Source organism: Entelurus aequoreus, linkage group LG12, assembly GCF_033978785.1.
Source record: "Entelurus aequoreus isolate RoL-2023_Sb linkage group LG12, RoL_Eaeq_v1.1, whole genome shotgun sequence".
In the NCBI taxonomy this organism is placed as follows: domain Eukaryota; kingdom Metazoa; phylum Chordata; class Actinopteri; order Syngnathiformes; family Syngnathidae; genus Entelurus; species Entelurus aequoreus.
The window spans coordinates 9070001-9089434 of NC_084742.1; the positions used below are offsets into that span (position 1 = coordinate 9070001).

Consider the following 19434-nt stretch of genomic DNA (forward strand, 5'->3'; position numbering starts at 1 on the left):
AAGCTTTACCATTGGCCTGTGGAGAACTGGGACAACATAGGCTCTTACCAGGAGGACTTTGATTTGGATACGCATGCTTGTGGAGATGGGACAAATGAGACTCTTACCAGGAGGACTTTGAGTTGGATATGCGCTACCGTGAGTACGCAGCTGCGGCTTCCAAACATTTGATCGCTTGCCCGTACGTGCGTGCCGCTATGTGCATGTCACGTACGTAACTTTGGGAAAATATATGTGCTGTATGAACTTTGGGGAGGTGAACCGTACTTTGGGCTGTGGGATTGAGTGTGTTGTGCGGGTGTTTGATTTGTATTGGCGGGTTATATGGACGGAAGGGGGGAGGTGTTTGTTATGTGGGATTAATTTGTGGCATATTAAATATAAGCCTGGTTGTGTTGTGGCTAATAGAGTATATATATGTCTTGTGTTTATTTACGGTTTTAGTCATTCCAAGCTGAATATCAGGTCACCCCGGCTCTCACAGCATCTTCCCTATCTGAATCGCTTCCACTGCCCTCTAGTCCTTCACTCTCACTTTCCTCATCCACAAATCTTTCATCCTCGCTCAAATTAATGGGAAAATCGTCGCTTCTCGGTCCGAATCGCTCTCGCCGCTTGTAGCCATGATTGTAAACAATGTGCAGATATGAGGAGCTCCACAACCTGTGACGTCCCGCTACTTCCGGTACAGGCAAGGCTTTTTTATCAGCGACCAAAAGTTGCGAACTTTATCGTCGATGTTCTCTACTAAATCCTTTCAGCAAAAATATGGCAATATCGCGAAATGATCAAGTATGACACATAGAATGGATCTGCTATCCCCGTTTAAATAAGAAAATCTCATTTCAGTAGGCCTTTAAAGTAATGTCAATCTCCAGCTAAAAGCTAAAGCTAGCGAATAAGACCGGATGTTTTGGTCGGATCTTAGATTGTTCGGTTCGATTGCTTGGAACTCAAATGTTTGCTTGCAACTAAAAGCCTAACAATTAGCCCAAAAACTGCTCTTATCTCAAAACACTTAAGTTGGGGCACTCTTAAGTTGAGGTAGCACTGGATGTATTTACCCACTAGAGGGCGCTCACACTCTGACACAAAAGCAAACATTATAATTATATATGTTGTTGCATATTGCATGTTTATAGCCACTAGAGGGCGCTCACATTCTGACAACACAAAAATAAAGTAAACAAACATCAAAATTTGATATTTTGTTGCATATAGCATGTCCCGTGAATTCCCGACTGTAAGCTGCTACTTTTTTCCTACCCTTTGAACCCTGCAGCTAATTTATGGATTTTTCTTCCCTGACTGTTATAATGCAAAACGTTTAAAAAAAAAAGAGCAAATGAAGGTGTTATTGTTTGTGATTTGGCGCCATGTTTTGGATGAGTTCGCTCACCGCAGGTGCTGCAGTGTCCTTCCATTTAGTGCTTTCAACCGGAAGTAGAAGTGTCGTTCAGTCTTGTAGTCGTCCATAGCGTTTCTACTCGTATGAATTCTTCATTCATCACTCCGAGCAACGTTGGCAAGTTTTAAAATACATCTAAAACTATTCTTACAGACTGAACCGTCCCATGTGCGTTTTCATGCATATTTGTACGTGCCATAATAATGTAATGACGCTAGCGTCATTAGTATTAGCTAATATGCTAACACGTTTCCGAGTGTCTGTGTTAGCATTATTAACTTACAATAGCATTCTTTTTGTATTGTTCCAGTTTCACAAATTCCTCAGTAAATCCACCAAAACGTCACAGTGGAGTTATTGAGTCTGGTTGGCTACCGTATTTTCCGCACTATAAGGCGCACCTAAAAACCTCCAATTTTCTCAAAAGCTGACAGTGCACCTTATAATCTGGTGCGCCTTATATATGGACCAATATTGAGCCACAACAAACCTAAACTTCATTTACATAAAGTTTAGGTCTCGCAACTACGGTAAGCAGCGCTTCTTCTACGGTAAGCAGCCGCCCCTGTAGAAGAAGAAGAAGAAGCGTGCGGTGCATGCTGGGATATATGACTGCGCGAGGCGTGCCGTTTCCTTTCCATTTGTTTGTTTATGTAAAGACCCCAAAATGGCTCCTATTAAGAGACGCGCTAACGACGCAGAGTATAAACTTAAGACGATCAGTCACGCAGTAGAATACGGGAATAGAGCAGCAGCGACACTGACTCCATTAATGACGACTTCGACGAGACGGCATGTTGGATGCCGTATCCGCCCAACTGTTTAATTCGGACACTGAAGAAGAAGAATTCGAGGGATTCGTGGATGAGGAATAACTTCACAAAGTGAGCTTTACATGTTTATTTTGTGTGTTGTGTTGTGTGACATTAACGTTTGAGCAACGTTGAGTTATTGATATATTGTTATTGCTCTGCACTATGTCGAGTGTTACTATATTGTGATTGCACTAACGTTTGATTTACCGTAACAGTATCACTGTTTTTTACCTGTTTATTGAATCAGGGAAAAGTTCCCCTCCACTATGTGATATAAATGTTGCACTACATGTTATACCTTGCTGTTGTTAAAAGATCAACAAAACACCACGTCACTGACTTTACCTCGGGGAAAATAATAAAACAGCTGTTTATTCATTTTGGGAGTGAACAGAGTTGTCAGAACGCTGGTTTGTAATCTATTAATAAAGTTTGACTAACCTATCTGACTGTTTTGTTGACATTCCCTTTAGCCGGGGGTGTCCAAAGTGCAGCCATTTGCGGCCCGCAGCTAATTGTTTACCGGCCCGCCACACATTCTGCAAAAATTGCAAAATTGATAATATTGCAAAAATTTAGAAAAACATTTTAAAAAAGTGGAATGAGGTGAAATCTAACAAGAAAAAGTTGCAAAGTTGACACAAAGCTGCCATGCAGGCTGTTGTTTTTCTTTTGTCTTTGTTTATTTTTCTTTTTTTTGCCATTGCTAAAAAAAAAAAAAGACTAAAAATCTATGTTATAATGAATTATTACTGAAAAAAATATCACTTTAAAATGTTTTATGTGGAAAAAATATTGCATATATTGTGTGGTTGCCATAAAAAAACATCAAAGTTTTATTTGACAAAAGAGCATAATACAAACAAAATAATAGTTCAAACGTAAAATCGACAGATATATCTGAAGTTGATCTCGTAATTTAAGTGTTAAAAGTTAAAAAAAAACTAATAAAAATGTATCACTTTATGAGTGGGGGACCTTTTGGATCCCCAATATATTTAGTAGGATTTTATTTAACTTTTCACTGTGATTACTCAAAAATATTAAATAATTAAAATCAATGGTGTCCTGCATTATTGATCTTTTAAGGCTCTAATTACTAAATACTGCATATTTCAGTTTTACTATAAAAAACAAAGTTGTCTTTGACAGAAAACCTTTTTTTTTTTTTTTTTTTTACTTTATATCAACCTTAAGTTGATATAGAGATTTACTGTAAGTGTTAAATAATTAAAAAAAATAATCATTTGACTTATTTTTAACAGTTTAATGACTGAGACCCTGAATAGTCCCCGGGAGCCCTAAAGGTTAAAAAAAATAAATAAATCCATATATTTTGTTAAGGTTTGAAAATGAAAAATATCAAAATGGCCCCCGCATGCTTAAATTTTTCCGTGTGCGGCCCTCAGTGGAAAAAGTTTGGACACCCCTGCCTTTAGCGCAGCTCCATCTAATGGATGCCTCGGTGCGCCTTATAATCCGGTGCGGCTTATAGTGCGGAAAATACGGTAATTGGAGAGCTAGCTTTCGCAGCTAGTGGGTCCGTGACAATAACTTATGTTGTGTTTGATCAGCCGTTTACAGACACCGTTTAAAGTATGTAAATAAACATTTATAAAATATTTTTGTGTAAATAACACTTTGAACAACGTATATATCTGCGGCTTATATATGGAAAAATATTTTCTTCTTCTAAAATGTAGTGGGTTCGTCTTATATACACCGATGCTCTACAGTCCGGAAAAGACAGTAAGTATGTAAAGATCAAAATGAGTAACTTTGTTGCATTGCTTGTATGAATTTATATCCCACTAGAGGGCGCTAACAGCGACAACACAAATAAAGTAAACAAACATCAAAATTTGATATTTCCTTGCATATTGCATGTATGTATTCACCCACTAAAGAACGCTCACACTGACAAGAAAAAACATTAAAGTAAGTTAACATCAAAATTAGATATTTTGCATGTGTGTATATACCCACTAGAGGGCGGTCACACTCTGACAACACAAAATAAACATCAAAAGAAGATATTTTGTTGCATATTGCATGTATGTAAATACCTACTAGAGGGCGGTCACACTCTGACAACACAAAATAAACATCAAAAGAAGATATTTTGTTGCATATTGCATGTATGTAAATACCTACTAGAGGGCGGTCACACTCTGACAACACAAAATAAACATCAAAATAAGATATTTTGTTGCATATTGCATGTATGTATTTACCTGCTAGAAGGTGCTCACACTGACAACACAAAAATAAAGTAAGTAAACATCAAATGAAGATATTTTGTTGCATATTGCATGTATGTATATACCTACTAGAGCAGGGGTCACCAACGCGGTGCCCGCGGGCACCAGGTAGCCCGTAAGGACCAGACGAGTAGCTCGCTGGCCTGTTCTAAAAATAGCTCAAATAGCAGCACTTACCAGTGAGCTGCCTCTATTTTTTTAATTGCATTTATTTACCAGCAAGCTGGTCTCGCTTTGCCCGACATTTTTAATTCTAAGAGAGACAAAACTCAAATAGAATTTGAAAATCCAAGAAAATATTTTACAGACTTGGTCTTCACTTGTTTAAATAAATTCATTATTTTTTTTACTTTGCTTCTTATAACTTTCAGAAAGACAATTTTAGAGAAAAAATACAACCTTAAAAATTATTTTAGGATTTTTAAACACATATACCTTTTTACCTTTTAAATTCCTTCCTCTTCTTTCCTGACAATTTAAATCAATGTTAAAGTAAATTTATTTTTTTTAGTGTAAAGAATAATAAATACATTTTAATTTAATTCTTCATTTTAGCTTCTGTTTTTTCGACAAAGAATATTTGTGAAATATTTTTTCACACTTATTATGATTAAAATTCAAAAAAAAATATTCTGGCAAATCTAGAAAATCTGTAGAATCAAATTAAAATCTTATTTCAAAGTCTTTTGAATTTCTTTTAAAATTTTTGTTCTGGAAAATCTAGAAGAAATAATGATTTGTCTTTGTTAGAAATATAGCTTGGTCCAATTTGTTATATATTCTAACAAAGTGTAGATTGGATTTTAACCTATTTAAAACATGTCATCAAAATTCTAAAATTAATCTTAATCAGGAAAAATTACTAATGATGTTCCATAAATTCTTTTTTTAAGTTTTTCTCTTCTTTTTTTCGTTTGAATTTTGAATTTTAAAGAGTCGAAATTGAAGATGAACTATGTTTCAAAATTTAATTGTAATTTTTTCTGTGTTTTCTCCTCTTTTAAACCGTTCAATTAAGTTTAAATATCATTAATTATTAATAATAACAGAATTAAAGGTAAATTGAGCAAATTGGCTATTTCTGGCAATTTATTTAAGTGTGTATAAAACTGGTAGCCCTTCGCATTAATCAGTACCCAAGAAGTAGCTCTTAGTTTCAAAAAGGTTGGTGACCCCTGCACTAGAGGGTGGTCACACTCTGACAACACAAAATAAACATTAAAATGAGACACTCTGTTGCATACTGCATGCATGTATTTACCAGCTAGAGGGCGCTCCAGCTCCGGTAGGTTAAAGATCTCATGGAAGGCTCCTTTCTTGGTGCTGTGGGAGCGCCCCGTCTCCTCTTCTCGGTTCACGCCGCACGGCACGGCGGCCAGGCTGCCTCGGGAAGCCACCGGCTGCACCTACAAAAGGAAAAAAAACAAAAAAAACAATGAGAGACGGCAGCAACAGACCTAACACAAGTGAAACTCTCCAACTATTGTCTAGTTGGTTGTAGGAGCAGACGTCAACAATTGAGGGGCACAAAGGAAGGACCTAATATGGCGTGACGCTACGGGCCACTGGTCTTCAAGAAGCCTCTAAGAGAATGGATGCAAGCTTCACGCTTGAAGACTGTTTGATCCATTGTCTTATCGACATGGCGACAGTAGGTGCCACACTCAGGCACGGTAGAGGAACCAGAGGGAGACACACCAAAGACCCTACCTTCTCTGTGGCAGAGAGCTGAGAGGAAGAAAGAACAGAGGACACCTGTGACTGATGCCACAGCAAACACTCACACTCACACACACACACACACACTCTCTCTCTCTGATGTCCAGGTCTCAGCATGAAGTGGGGCGCCTTTGATGCATTATTGATGGCAGTGACGATAGATGCGTTCCTCACTCTGCCACACGGGGCAGTAGTGAGCAGCACTCGAGTTCTTGCAATGATTATCATGGAAAATGTTTTCATGTATTCAGGCCAGATTCGTTTGTTGGCGAATGGATTGAAACAGAAAGTTAACTTTATACAAATATTATACAGTAACTTTGGAAACATGTTTTCTACTGAAAAAATAAGTGTATACTTTTATTTTGTTGCAGTTGGTAAGAGTGTTATAATGTGAAAATGTTTAGTTTGTGAGATACACCCCGCCACACACACACTTTTTAAATAAGGGATTTAATATTTGATCGACAATTGTTGAAATGTTTTATTTTAGTAGATAAACGATTTAATTAAATTCTAGCCTTTATATTTTTATTTATAAAAATGTAACATAGAACATTTTATCATTATATGCCATGATTAATTTTTTATTACAGCTTAGCCATTACTTTTGTATACTTCTGTATACAGTTAAAAGTAAAACTTATTTTTTAATTTTTAGAGTTTATTTTGTTGAATTTTAATTAATTTGTTTCCTCCTATGTAAAATTTAAGTATTAAGTAATATTGTAAAAAAATTGCTACACAATTATAAATATAATTGAATAGAACTAAATTCAAAAATGTTTATTAATACTTTAAAAAATTGATTTTAGCCATCACATTTGTATTCAATGTCTATTTCTGTCACGCAAGAAAACCAACTACTTTCTCGCTTGTACGTATATTCATAAAGTTTTAGTTAAGTATTCATCATTTTTATTTTTTAAGATGTACAATTAATTCTAATACAAAATGTAAAAACATTTTATAGACATTCATATAAAACACACAAAAATCAATTATTAAAAAAATATATTAAATGTGGTTAAAATAATTTAATACAATTTTTACCATTACATTTTTAATTTATCAAAAAATTATGTAGAAATTATTATTACTAATTAATGAGTATTATTTACAATACATTTTAGCCACTTAATATTCAATACCTTTTTGTATACTTAGTTTGAATATTTATTTTGTTTAATTTGCCATTTTCATTTCCTCCTTTCTAAATTTGTAAAAATCCGCTATACATATTAAAATATAATAGACTAAAATAAATAAAAAATAGCAATTGATATAAATATATATATATAGTTTAGCTATTATATTTGTATTTAATGCCTATCTATATGTCTGCATCAAGTCATGTTGAAAAATAACTATTTAACCTCTTATATTTATTGTTAAGTAATTATTATTTTTATTTTCTCCTATGTACAATTAGTTGAAATACAAAATATTAGAAATATTTTATAGACATTTAAAAGACTAAAAATCAATATTTAAAAAAAAATCAATACATGTCGAAAAAAAAAGAAAAAAGATTGAATTGTATGGAATCCAGTTTTACTTGATGCCTATTGTATTCTGCTGTCATGGAGTCACGTGATATAGTGGCTGAGTGGACAGCCATTTAAAATACTACAGTAATATTAAGAGATTTCCTTCCTTCATCTATTGTGCAAGTCAAAGCTGGGGCGGACCTCCATGCAGACTGATTGTGATGCAAATACAAAGCCTTCTAACAGGTACGCACCTGATTAAATGTCAGCTTTTTGCATTAGCGACAGTAGAAATAATCCTGCATTAGGTATATTTTGCGCGACTAAGCCGTTTCTCTGTGTGAGAAAGCGCGAGAGAAACGTGGCGGACGAGGCTCTTACCCGCCGTGACACAGTGGCGTTGGTCCGCTCTTTGAGCTGGGGGTCTGTCGGGAGGCTGTTCCACACAATGTAAGGGGTGTCGTACTTGTCGCGCAGCTTCGGGCAGCTCTTGAAGATGAAGTCTATGATGAAGAACTTGATGCCGGCATACAGGCCTACAGAGGACAATATGAGGATAATATTAGATATGCAATATTAGCTAGGCCTGCATGCACTGATTACTGATTATTGAAAGCACGAGGGAGGACTTAAGTTGTGTTTGTACCAATCATGAAGCCCATCAGTTTGTACGGCAGGACGCAGGAGGTGATGAAAGCCACCCACAGGCAGATGTACAGTTTCCGGGTGCTCTCCGGCTGCACCCACATGAAGAGGCTGCCACAGAAAAATACCAAGCCATCAACAAAAATATTCAAACCTCATTGAACAAAAATGTTCTTACTTTTTTATCTTCTCTAAAACATCCGACATCTTGCCAAAGAGGTTCTGTATGAAGAAAAAGTGTTGCATCAACAACTATTAGTCAAGTTAAGAGTTGTTGTTTTTTGTTGTTTTTTTCAGAGCTAAGTTGCACCTGCGCTTTTTGTGCGACGTCAAGTACGAGCTGAAACTTCTCGGACACAGTCAGGTCTTCCTTTGGAGGGTCCTGCAGAGCACAAACGGGAGTCACAACAATGGAAGAAGAAAAATATATTGAATATTAAATGGTTAAAATTTGATTTGCAAATCAATACGTCATTTAATATGGAATAATAATTATAATTTCTAAATTTTATTTTTTTCATTAAAAAAAAGTACTGGTTAAAAATTAATAAATAATCTTTACCACATTTAATGTTTTTTTTAATATTAAGTTCTGTCTATTCTATATAAATTAAAGTAAATATGATTTTGTATTTGAAAATAATAATTAAATAAATAATAATTAGAAAATTAAAATAATAAATACTTAAGTAAAACTAAATACCGGTATTCTAAGAGGTTTAATCGTTTTTCAACATGACTTGTTACAGACATACATAGGCATTAAATACAAAAGTATTCACTAAAATCTTTTTTAAATGACTTATAACAAGAATAATAAAAATGTTTTCATTAAAGTCCATATTTTATTTCCATATCAGATTTTGACAAGTTAAAAATGAAAAAAATGATCAATATATATTAAAATGTAAATATATATAATATATATAATATATTAAAATAAATATTAAGCAACATTTTTATGTTATTTTTCATCATGACTGTGTACAGGAGAAGCTATTGAATTCTAAATGGCTAAAATATAATACAAAAATGAGTAATAATAATGATAATTTCTACATATTTTTTTGGAATAAAAATGGAATGGCTTAAATGGCTTAATTTAAAAACATTTTTTTTACCACATTTAATAATGTTTTTAATATAGTATTTTTGTTTATTTCAAATGAATGAAATTAAATATTTTTGTATTAGAATTCATTCCACATAGTAGAAAATGAAAATTATAAATACCAAACTAAAACTAAATAACTATTCAGAGTTTTATTAGCTGTTTTTCAACATGACTTGATACAGAAATACAGATAGGCATTAAATACAAATATAATAAAACATTTTTTAAATTACTTTCAATAAGTAATAATCGCCATTTTTTTCATTTTAGTTTATATTTTAATTTCTACATCAGATGTTTCACAAGTTTATTTCTATGAGTGTGTGCACTGGGTAGGGGTACAAACTTGTAGTTTTTAGGCAACAATAACTTTTCTTGTCAACTGGGTCATACATGTCCTGTAGCCTTTTTTACTACTCTAGAGTCTACGCCCCTGGTGGGTGGGTGCGTGTGGGTGTGGGTGCCTGTGTGTGCATATGTGATATATTGTTTTGTATTGATTTGTTGCATTGGATGTTCTAATGCACTACCGGCAAAGAAATACCAAGAAAATGTTTCTTTTGTGCGAAGGGGCAGGAAATATAAGATTTTCTTCATCCTGTTCCTTTTCGACATGGCTGTGTATTGAATGCAGTAAGGTATGTGAGATTGTTGAAATGTTGTTGAAATGTACACATCCAAGTACGAAATAAATAAATAATTGAATTGAATTGAATTGAATTGAATAAAAATAAATTACACACAATGAATATTGAACATGATTTTTCCCCCCATCATGACTGTACAGGTAAAGATATTGAATACTAATAGGCCAAATAAATACAAATGCAATGGCTAAAATGTTATACATTTTACAACATCTAATGATTTTTTTTTTGTTTGAAATATTATCTATTTTATATGAATGTCTATAAAATATTGTTGAATATGTTTTTCCAATTAGAATTAATTCTACATCCTAGGTAATAAAAATTATAAATATCGAATGGTTGTTTTTCAGCGTGACTGAAATAGGCATTAAATACAATTTTTTTTAAGTATTTATATCATTTTTTGTATACATTTTATTACATTAAATTTTTCCCTCGCAAATACTTTGTACAAATGTACTTAATATTGTAATTTCACATAAGAGAAAAGAAAAAATACATTCAAATTCCACATTTTAAACAATAAAAAAAAGGACAGAAAATAAAAATTTTCCAAAATATCTGAATAAAAAATAATATATTAAATACAAATGTAATGGCTAAAATGCAATAAAAAATATGACATTTAATACGTAGTACTAATAATCTCAATATTATATTTTCTTACAAATAAAAAATGTAACAGCTTAAATGTCGTTCAATTGTTAAAGCTACTAAAATAAAATATTCCAACAATTCCTGGTTAAATATTAAATCCATTGTTTAAAAAAGTAGGGAGGAAAAAAAGAAAAATACCACAAACTAAACCTTTTCACATTAAAATACAACCAAATAAAAGTATGTACTGATTTTTTCGGTAAAAAAAACAACATGTTTCCAAAGTTGAACGCTACTGCGCTTACTTACCATCGGCTCAGAGACCTCAGGCACAATGCTCCACTGGATCCTCCAACCTCTGAAGAATACCATCATGTCAAACAATATTAGAATATTATTCTCTCTACATATTTCCCTGGTCAATGTGCTTCAGATGACTGATTACCTAGCGATGAGGTAATTTAAGGACAAGCGCAGGATGGCTAGAAAGAGGAGCATTGGAATGGCCCAGCCGTGCCAAGCAGCGTTCATGTAAATCTGCAAAAACAAACAAAAAAAAGGTTTGTATTGAATATTGGCACCTTGAGTATTATCCGATACTGATAATGATCCCATACAAGAATCAAACATACTTTTATTATTCTGTAGTGTTTAATGTTAGAAAAGGCTTGATCAAGTAAAGTTACTCAACGGTATATCCCCATATTTATTCATAACCATCTGGAATAGATTTGTTACGGTCTTTAAGTTGAAGTGTTGTGGTAATTATGTTTTCTTGGCGACACCTGGTGTCCAAAATAATTCATTAGGTTAAGCTCATGACGCAGCAAGTTTAAAAGATGCGGACACGTTTGATACTGGATACTTTCTAATACGCTTCTACCCTTTAAAATGTTGTATGTGTAAATAATATGCAATTTTAATTATTTGATACTTGCTTATATTAACAAATGTGCTGTTTTAGACTGCAGTATTGTTCAATTAAGGACACTATGTTTATCTTGTTGTGCTATTGTGTGCTTAGCTGTTGTGAAGCTGCAAGCGCTTAGTAGCCTTTTTAGTCTACCATGTTAAAATACAAGAAAAAATTGCATGAATCAGAGCGCTTATTTTGGAGGTTTTAAATGATAAAATCTGATATATATATTTTTTTGCTGATATTAAACTAATATCCGATATCAGATGCAGACAACACTACTGTAGTTTATTTATTGTTAAAATGGAACGGCAGCTTACAGACACGGTTTGTAGTCTTAATAGCACTTCTATCTACTACTACTACTTCTACACTTGTTATTTTTGTGGTGCTTTTGACGATTAGCAGTAAAAAATAACAACCAAGTATCAAAAGGTGTTTCAATATGATGCATCAGTGTGGTAGGTGTGATCACTGTAATACTCACAATGAAGGCAATCGCTGAGGTGTACACAGAGTGCCAATTGGATAAGGCGGAGAGGTTCCTTAAGAAGTTGGTGACAGGCCTGGCTCCTCGTTCTGAAAGAGAAGGAGGCCTATTTAACATGGTCCAAGACACGCTACCTGAAGACCTGAACAGTTTAGTTTAGTCTTTATTTGAAGGGACAATGCACAGAAACATTAAGCTCAAAGACAGATATGTTTTGCACCAGATTATAGCTAAATAGCTCATTTCCATCTGCAGTCATACAACAGTAGCATAGTCATGGGCAATTATTTAGAAATAATAAATGAATACATTTAATTAATTAAAGTACCAATGATTGTCACACACACACTGGGTGTGGTGAAATGTGTCCTCTGCATTTGACCCATCCCCTTGTTCACCCCCTGGGAGGTGAGGGGAGCAGTGGGCAGCAGCGGTGTCACACCCGGGAATCATTTTTGGTGATTTAACCCCTAATTCCAACCCTTGATGCTGAGTGCCAAGCAGGGATATTTTTTCAAATTTGAAAAAGGCAGCACTTTTTTCTCCTAAAACAGAATAATTAAAAAAAGTTCAATAATGGTACAATATTTGCCTTAATTCAACAACACAAAATAAAAGGAACAGCGGAAAAAATATAGAAAACAGAAGTAATAATAGCAAAATAAATATTTTATTTTAGTGAACATTGTTTATGTTAATATATATATATATTTTTTAAATAATATAAAAAATAAATTTTGGAATTTAGATTAATCATGATTACTCACAGGTGATTTTTTGCTTGCATATTGAAAACAATTTACTAAAGGAAAGACCCTAGTATTTTCATTTACAGAATGTCAATTGGGAACGTTTTTAAATGTTTTACTTGAATGCATGCCATTTACTGTATATGCGCAAAACTTGGTAATAATTTTATTAAGGCTGAAACGACGCGTCGACGTAGTCGACGTCATTGGTAACGTAAATACGTCGACGCCGTTTTTGTGCGTCGACGCGTCGCATATTTACGTCACACTACCGTCATGGCGAAGCGCAAAGCAGACGAGCAAAGCAGACGATGCGAGCGGTGTGAGCGAGGGGGAAAAAGCACGCCAAAAGTCGTCAAAAGTGTGGGAGTATTTCAATAAACGGCCTAATAATGTTGTTGTATGCACACTGTGTCGAGCGGAAATAGCCTATCATAGCAGCACAACGAACATTTGAAAAGAAAACCATCAACTAGTCAATCGTCCGCGCGAGCATACGTTGTCATCATTACACAAAAACATGAATGTGTCATTTGTATCTGCTAGGGGTGTAACGGTACGTGTTTTGTATTGAACCGTTTCGGTACGGGGCTTTCGGTTCGGTACGGGGGTGTACCGAACGATTTTCTAAGCTAAAGTGTTAACAAGCTGCTTTGCTCCTTCTGCTTCTGTCTCAGCACGCAGCATTGTCCCACCCACACAACCATCTGATTGGTACACACAAAGCATTATCAGCCAATCAGCAGTGCGTATTCACAGCGTTACCAGCCAATCAGCAGTGCATATTCAGAGCGCATGTAGTCAGCGCTTCAGCGTGGAGCAGATAGGTGTTTAGCAGGTGAGCATCAGGCAGCGGACTCTCCCCAAATGATAATAAACACCTCCCAGTCAACTACTAGTAACATCACTATGAGCCTGTTAACCTTCTAGAAACTTAAACTGCAGCTCAGCTCACTCGCAGTCCTGGTTTGAGGTGAAGGCTAATTACTTCTCAGTTCCAGCCACATCGACCCCTTCTGAGCGCCTATTTTCAGCTGCTGGGAATATTGTAAACAAGAAAAGAACCAGAGCATGTAGACATGCTAACCTTTCTTCATTACAACTGTTAGTCACTCACTGGAATGAGTAGAATTGGTTATTGTGTACTGTGTTGGACTGGATGTTTATTTTGCACATTTTAAAAGCAATACTTAATGTTTACAGTGCTCCAGAATATTTAGATTGGCACTTTTTTGTATTGGATGTTTATCTTTATTTTTGCACATTTTAGCAAATAAGCAATACTTTCACTTTTGTTGAAATGTTTACACTGTTGTTACAGAATATTTCATTTTGCACTTTTTTGTATTGGATGTTTATCTTTATTTTTGCACATTTTAAAGCAAAATAAGCAATACTTTTACTTTTGAAATATTAAGATTTGCACTGGATGTTGACTTTTATATTTGCACATTAAAAAGCAAATAAGCTACTTTTAATTTTGTTAAATGTTAAAAGTTTTAAATGTTTACATTGTTACAGAATATTTAGTCATGTTGTTGTCAATGTTGACTGAGTGGCCATACTTCTTTTTTTTTGTAAATAAAAGCCATGCCTTTTGAAAAAACTGGCCTACATTTATTTTTTCATCTTCATTTTAAATAAAAAAAACAATCGGTAAAAAAAAAAAAAAATCTATAGATTAATCGAAAAAAATCTATAGATTAACCGATTAATCGAAAAAAATAATCTATAGATTAATCGATAGAAAAATAATCGTTAGCTGCAGCCTTAAATTTTATCTAAAGTACTTTCAGGCTGTGTTTAGGAGTGAAACTTGCTAGCGAGCACGCCAGTCGGACTCTCCTCACTAATTTTTGTACTGACGTATGCAATGATCTGATCACTGACCGTGCAGTGGTTCTTAAACTTTTTTCACCGACTACCACCTCAGAAAACACTTGTCTCTCCAAGTACCACCATAATGACCGTCATTTAAATACAGTAGCGTAATAGGACTAAGTATTCATTAAACACAAGGAAATTCAAGTATTTATTTTATAAATATATATATATATATATACATATACACATATATATATATATATATATATATATATATATATATATATATATATATATACATATACACATATATATATATACACATATATACACACACACATATATATATATATATATATATATATATATATATATATATATATATATATATATATATATATATATATATATATATATATATATATATATATATATATATATATATATTAGGGCTGTGAATCTTTGGGTGTCCCACGATTCGATTCAATATCGATTCTTGGGGTCACAATTCGATTCAAAATCGATTTTTTTTTTTTTCAATTCAACACGATTCTCGATTCAAAAACGATTTTTTTCCCGATTCAAAATGATTCTCTATTCATTCAATACATAGGATTTCAGCAGGATCTACCCCAGTCTGCTGACATGCAAGCAGAGTAGTAGATTTTTGTAAAAAGCGTTCATAATTTTTAAGGACAATGTTTTATCAACTGATTGCAATAATGTAAATTTGTTTTAACAATTAAAGGATCCAAAAATTTGACTTATTTTATCTTTGTGAAAATATTGGACACAGTGTGTTGTCAAGCTTATGAGATGCGATGCAAGTGTAAGCCACTGTGACACTATTTTTTTTTTTGTTAAATTTTTATAAATGTCCAATGATAATGTCAATGAGGGATTTTTAATCACTGCTATGTTGAAATTGTAACTAATATTGATACTATTGTTGATAATATTCATTTTTGTTTCATTACTTTTGGTTTGTTCTGTGTCGTGTTTGTGTCTCCTCTCAATTGCTCTGTTTATTGCAGTTCTGAGTGTTGCTGGGTCGGGTTTGGTTTTGGAATTGGATTGCATTGTTATGGTATTGCTGTGTATTGTTTTGTTGGATTGATTAATTTAAAAAATAAATAAAATAAAACAAATTTAATAATTAAAATAAAATAAAAAATAGATTTTTTTAAAATGAGAATCGATTCTGAATCGCACAACGTGAGAATCGCGATTCGAATTCGAATCGATTTTTTCCCACACCCCTAATATATATATATATATATATATATATATATATATATATATATATATATATATATATATATATATATATATATATATATATATATATATATATATATATATATATATATATATATATATATATATATATATATATATATATAAGAAATACTTGAATTTCAGTGAATTCTAGCAATAAATATAGAGGTGGGGTTAATAAAAATTAACCTGCCCCCCGGCCCGCCCTGCCAACCCTCCCCCATCTCCCGAATTCGGAGGTCTCAAGGTTGGCAAGTATGCTCCTAGCAGAGTGCGCAATTAGTTGTAGTTGGTTGGTGCCTGGATGAGTTGTGGTTGGATTAAAAACAGGGAGTAAACGGAGCAGAGTTTGGTTTTGTATTTGGAATGAAGACCAAAGTATGGCTAAAGTACAGACTAGTTGAAATCTGCCAGAGTAAGGCTATTTTGCTTCATACCCACATTCTGGCTACCTTTTTGGTAGCAGCTTTTAGCATGCTCATACTTTTACACAGGGATTTATTTCGCTTTCTTTTAGGGCTGTCAGAATTACTTATTTACACATATACACACACATAACACTCCTCTCTACTCATTGTTGTATTTGAAAGTGCAATGCTTTGCAGCCAGTAGCACAGCCTTTGAAGGAGCATAGGTATGGACAGCATCTGTGAAATTTAATTTGCAGAAAAGGTTTGAGTTTAGGGTTGAATTGTCCATCCTCGTTCTATTCTCTGTCACTATCTTTCTAACCATCTTTTCTAACCATACTGTTATGTTTTTGGACATTACTACTTGCTGTAGTTTTGAAGCAATGCATGATGGGAATCCGGATGTTGTGTGTCAGTGTATTAACGTGCCGGCTGAAATAAACACACACTGAGAAAGAGCTCCGTGCCTGCCTACTTTATGGGTTATAGATAAACCTATGGATAACGGAGACATATATAATATTCTCCTTCTTGTTGCGTGTGCAGTTGCGCACTGAGCTCCAAAAGCCGTAGATGTTATAACGTGACTGGGCCGGCACGCTGTTTATATGAAGGAAAAGTGGACGTGACGACAGGCTGTCCTCACTCAGGTCCGGCTGGAAATCGGGAGAATGGTTGTCCCGGGAGATTTTCGGGAGAGGCACTGAAATTCGGGAGTCTCCCGTAAAATCCGGGAGGGTTGGCAAGTATGGCTAGGAGTGAAATCCAATATCCCTACACAACAGAACCTCGTTGAATTGAAAAAAGCCTAAGATCAATCCGATTACGAGAGACGACATTACTGATTAAAACAAATATTAGTTGAAATGATTACTTGAATGTCTACATACACAAACCCTACTGTGAGTACTTACTGAGTCGCCTCATGTTCTCGGTCAGCCTATGTGAGGAGACAAACACAAACAATGCACTCTTAGAATGATGTCAGTGACCATAAATGAGATAGTGGTCTGCGGTAACAAAAAGATCGATGCTTGATAGGAGATACTCCACAGTAGCTCCTTCCCACCTTTTAGCACTTAGTGGTTCCTCGGCCTCCACCGTGCTCTCCTCCGGCTGGAAGCGGAAGTCTTCGATGTAAACGCCGAAGCGCTCGTACAGCCACTTCTGCAGCCGCGAGCTCCACACCTCCTTCTGCTGCTTATCTGCTAAAAAACAACAGTGGCATCTGAGACATAAAAGACAGTATAAAGCTGATTTTAAGCTGTTTTCGGACCCAAAGTGACCCATTTTCGAATTCACAGGCTTCTTATTCTCTGACACGCACACACACACACACACACTGGAAAGCAATGATAAAAATAGACATTGAGCAACAAGACAGGGAGAAACACCCCTTTTTTTATTTTTAGAAATACCAGCTGACTATTGTACACTAATGTACTCTTAATGACAGTGCCTTCCCGTCACTTCCTGTTTGTCCCTCTTGGGCTATTCTTGTCACCCACCATCCTCCCCTCAGGTCTTACCTGTTCCATTATTAGAGGGCGACTGTTGCTTTCGGGGAGGCTGCGGCGGGGAATCTTCCAGCCTGAGAGAAATGGAAAAAAAGAAATGCTATAAATATGTCACTTTCACTTCCCTTTGGTGGGAGTTGCATTGTGACATTGTGATCTCCCCCCAAAATACAGATATTTTATATATTTAGGGTGGATGCATTAAAATAGTCAACTATCCTGAGACGTACAAGCATACTAACTTTCCCCCCGGATTTTTTTAGCAATTATTGCACTTTTTCAGCTAATTATGCAGGCATACACTTTAAGAGTCATAACTTGGTATTTGACACATGCTAACTGCTAGTTTACATTACTATGCTAACTTTTTTTTTTTTAGCTAATTTCACACTTTTTTTAAGCTAATTTTGCAGGTGTACACTTTAAGAGTCATAACTTGGTATTTGACACATGCTAACTGTTAGTTTACATTACTATGCTAACTTTATTTTTAGCTAATTTCACACTTTTTTTAAGCTAATTTTGCTGGTGTACACTTTAAGAGTCATAACTTGGTACACGACACATGCTAACCTTTTAAGCTAATTTGACACTTTTTTTTTCGTGCAAATTTTTCTGGCGTACACTTTAAGAATCATATAACTTGGTACACGACACATGCTAAGCTTTTTAGCCAATTTTGCAGCCGTACACCTTAAAGACATAACTTTTGGTACTCGGTACATGATAACTGTCAGTTAGTATGCCAACATTAGCATGCAAACTATTTTAGTCAATTTTTCACGTGTAGACCTATAACTTGGTACGTGACGTCTTTTTAAACGTTAAATATCTGTTCGGCTTGCGCACTTACAGTATTCACACACAATTTTTTCACAAATTGTATATTGTACTTCTATAGCATAATTTCATATTGGGCTTCATTTTCTACCGCTTGTCCCTCTCAGGGTCACGGGGGTGATGGAGCCTATCCCAGCTGCATTCGGGCGGAAGCAATTGGAACAAAATGCCTCAATTCATATATTGTTGCTTCAATTAATTCTTTAACTAATCGTGTAACTAATAAAAATGTATAAAATCTGCACCGCTTGGTGTGCTTTGGAATTTAAATACGTAAATATAGTTTCTGCAAGGCCACAGCCATAGAGTAGCATGATATATTTATATTATTATTATTTTTATAAATGCCCACATGTTTCAAGTGTCATTTTAATGTTGATGATGTGCATTTATTAGAAAATAAATGCCAAACAGAAATATATATTTCAACCTTTTCCCGTAAAATTTGTACTGTATTGAGGCTATAAAGAAATGGTGTCCACACTACGGCCCATAGGCCATGTGCAGCACGCGGGTGTCTTCAATTTGGCCCGCGAGATGTTATGAGTTTACTAAGAAATTTGGCCGCAGGGAGATTTACATTTTTAAAAAAATCAAAATCTATGTTACTATTTTGTCGCCATCTTGCGGACAACGTGAGTAATTCAGGTCTATGACTACTTGTAATGAGAAACACAACATTTACATAAGACCCAATGCAAACAACCTTTC

The 19434-nt window shown here is 34.5% G+C and overlaps 1 protein-coding gene across 2 annotated transcripts in view; it reads right to left on the bottom strand.

Annotated features, from left to right (window-relative positions):
- Positions 1-19434, bottom strand: part of gramd4a (GRAM domain containing 4a) — a 71634-nt gene that overhangs the window by 6132 nt on the left and 46068 nt on the right. Inside the window, exons 6-16 of one of the 2 annotated variants that reach the window (XM_062064584.1) lie at positions 17896-17957; positions 17436-17571; positions 17281-17306; positions 12103-12194; positions 11145-11236; positions 11009-11057; positions 8649-8720; positions 8517-8560; positions 8340-8449; positions 8075-8229; positions 5746-5890 (exon numbers count right to left, since the gene is read on the bottom strand). In XM_062064584.1, coding sequence (XP_061920568.1) covers positions 5746-5890; positions 8075-8229; positions 8340-8449; positions 8517-8560; positions 8649-8720; positions 11009-11057; positions 11145-11236; positions 12103-12194; positions 17281-17306; positions 17436-17571; positions 17896-17957 — 983 coding nt within the window. Of the gene's footprint in view, positions 1-5745; positions 5891-8074; positions 8230-8339; positions 8450-8516; positions 8561-8648; positions 8721-11008; positions 11058-11144; positions 11237-12102; positions 12195-17280; positions 17307-17435; positions 17575-17895; positions 17958-19434 lie in introns of both variants that reach the window. The other variant, XM_062064583.1, reaches the window with a different exon arrangement.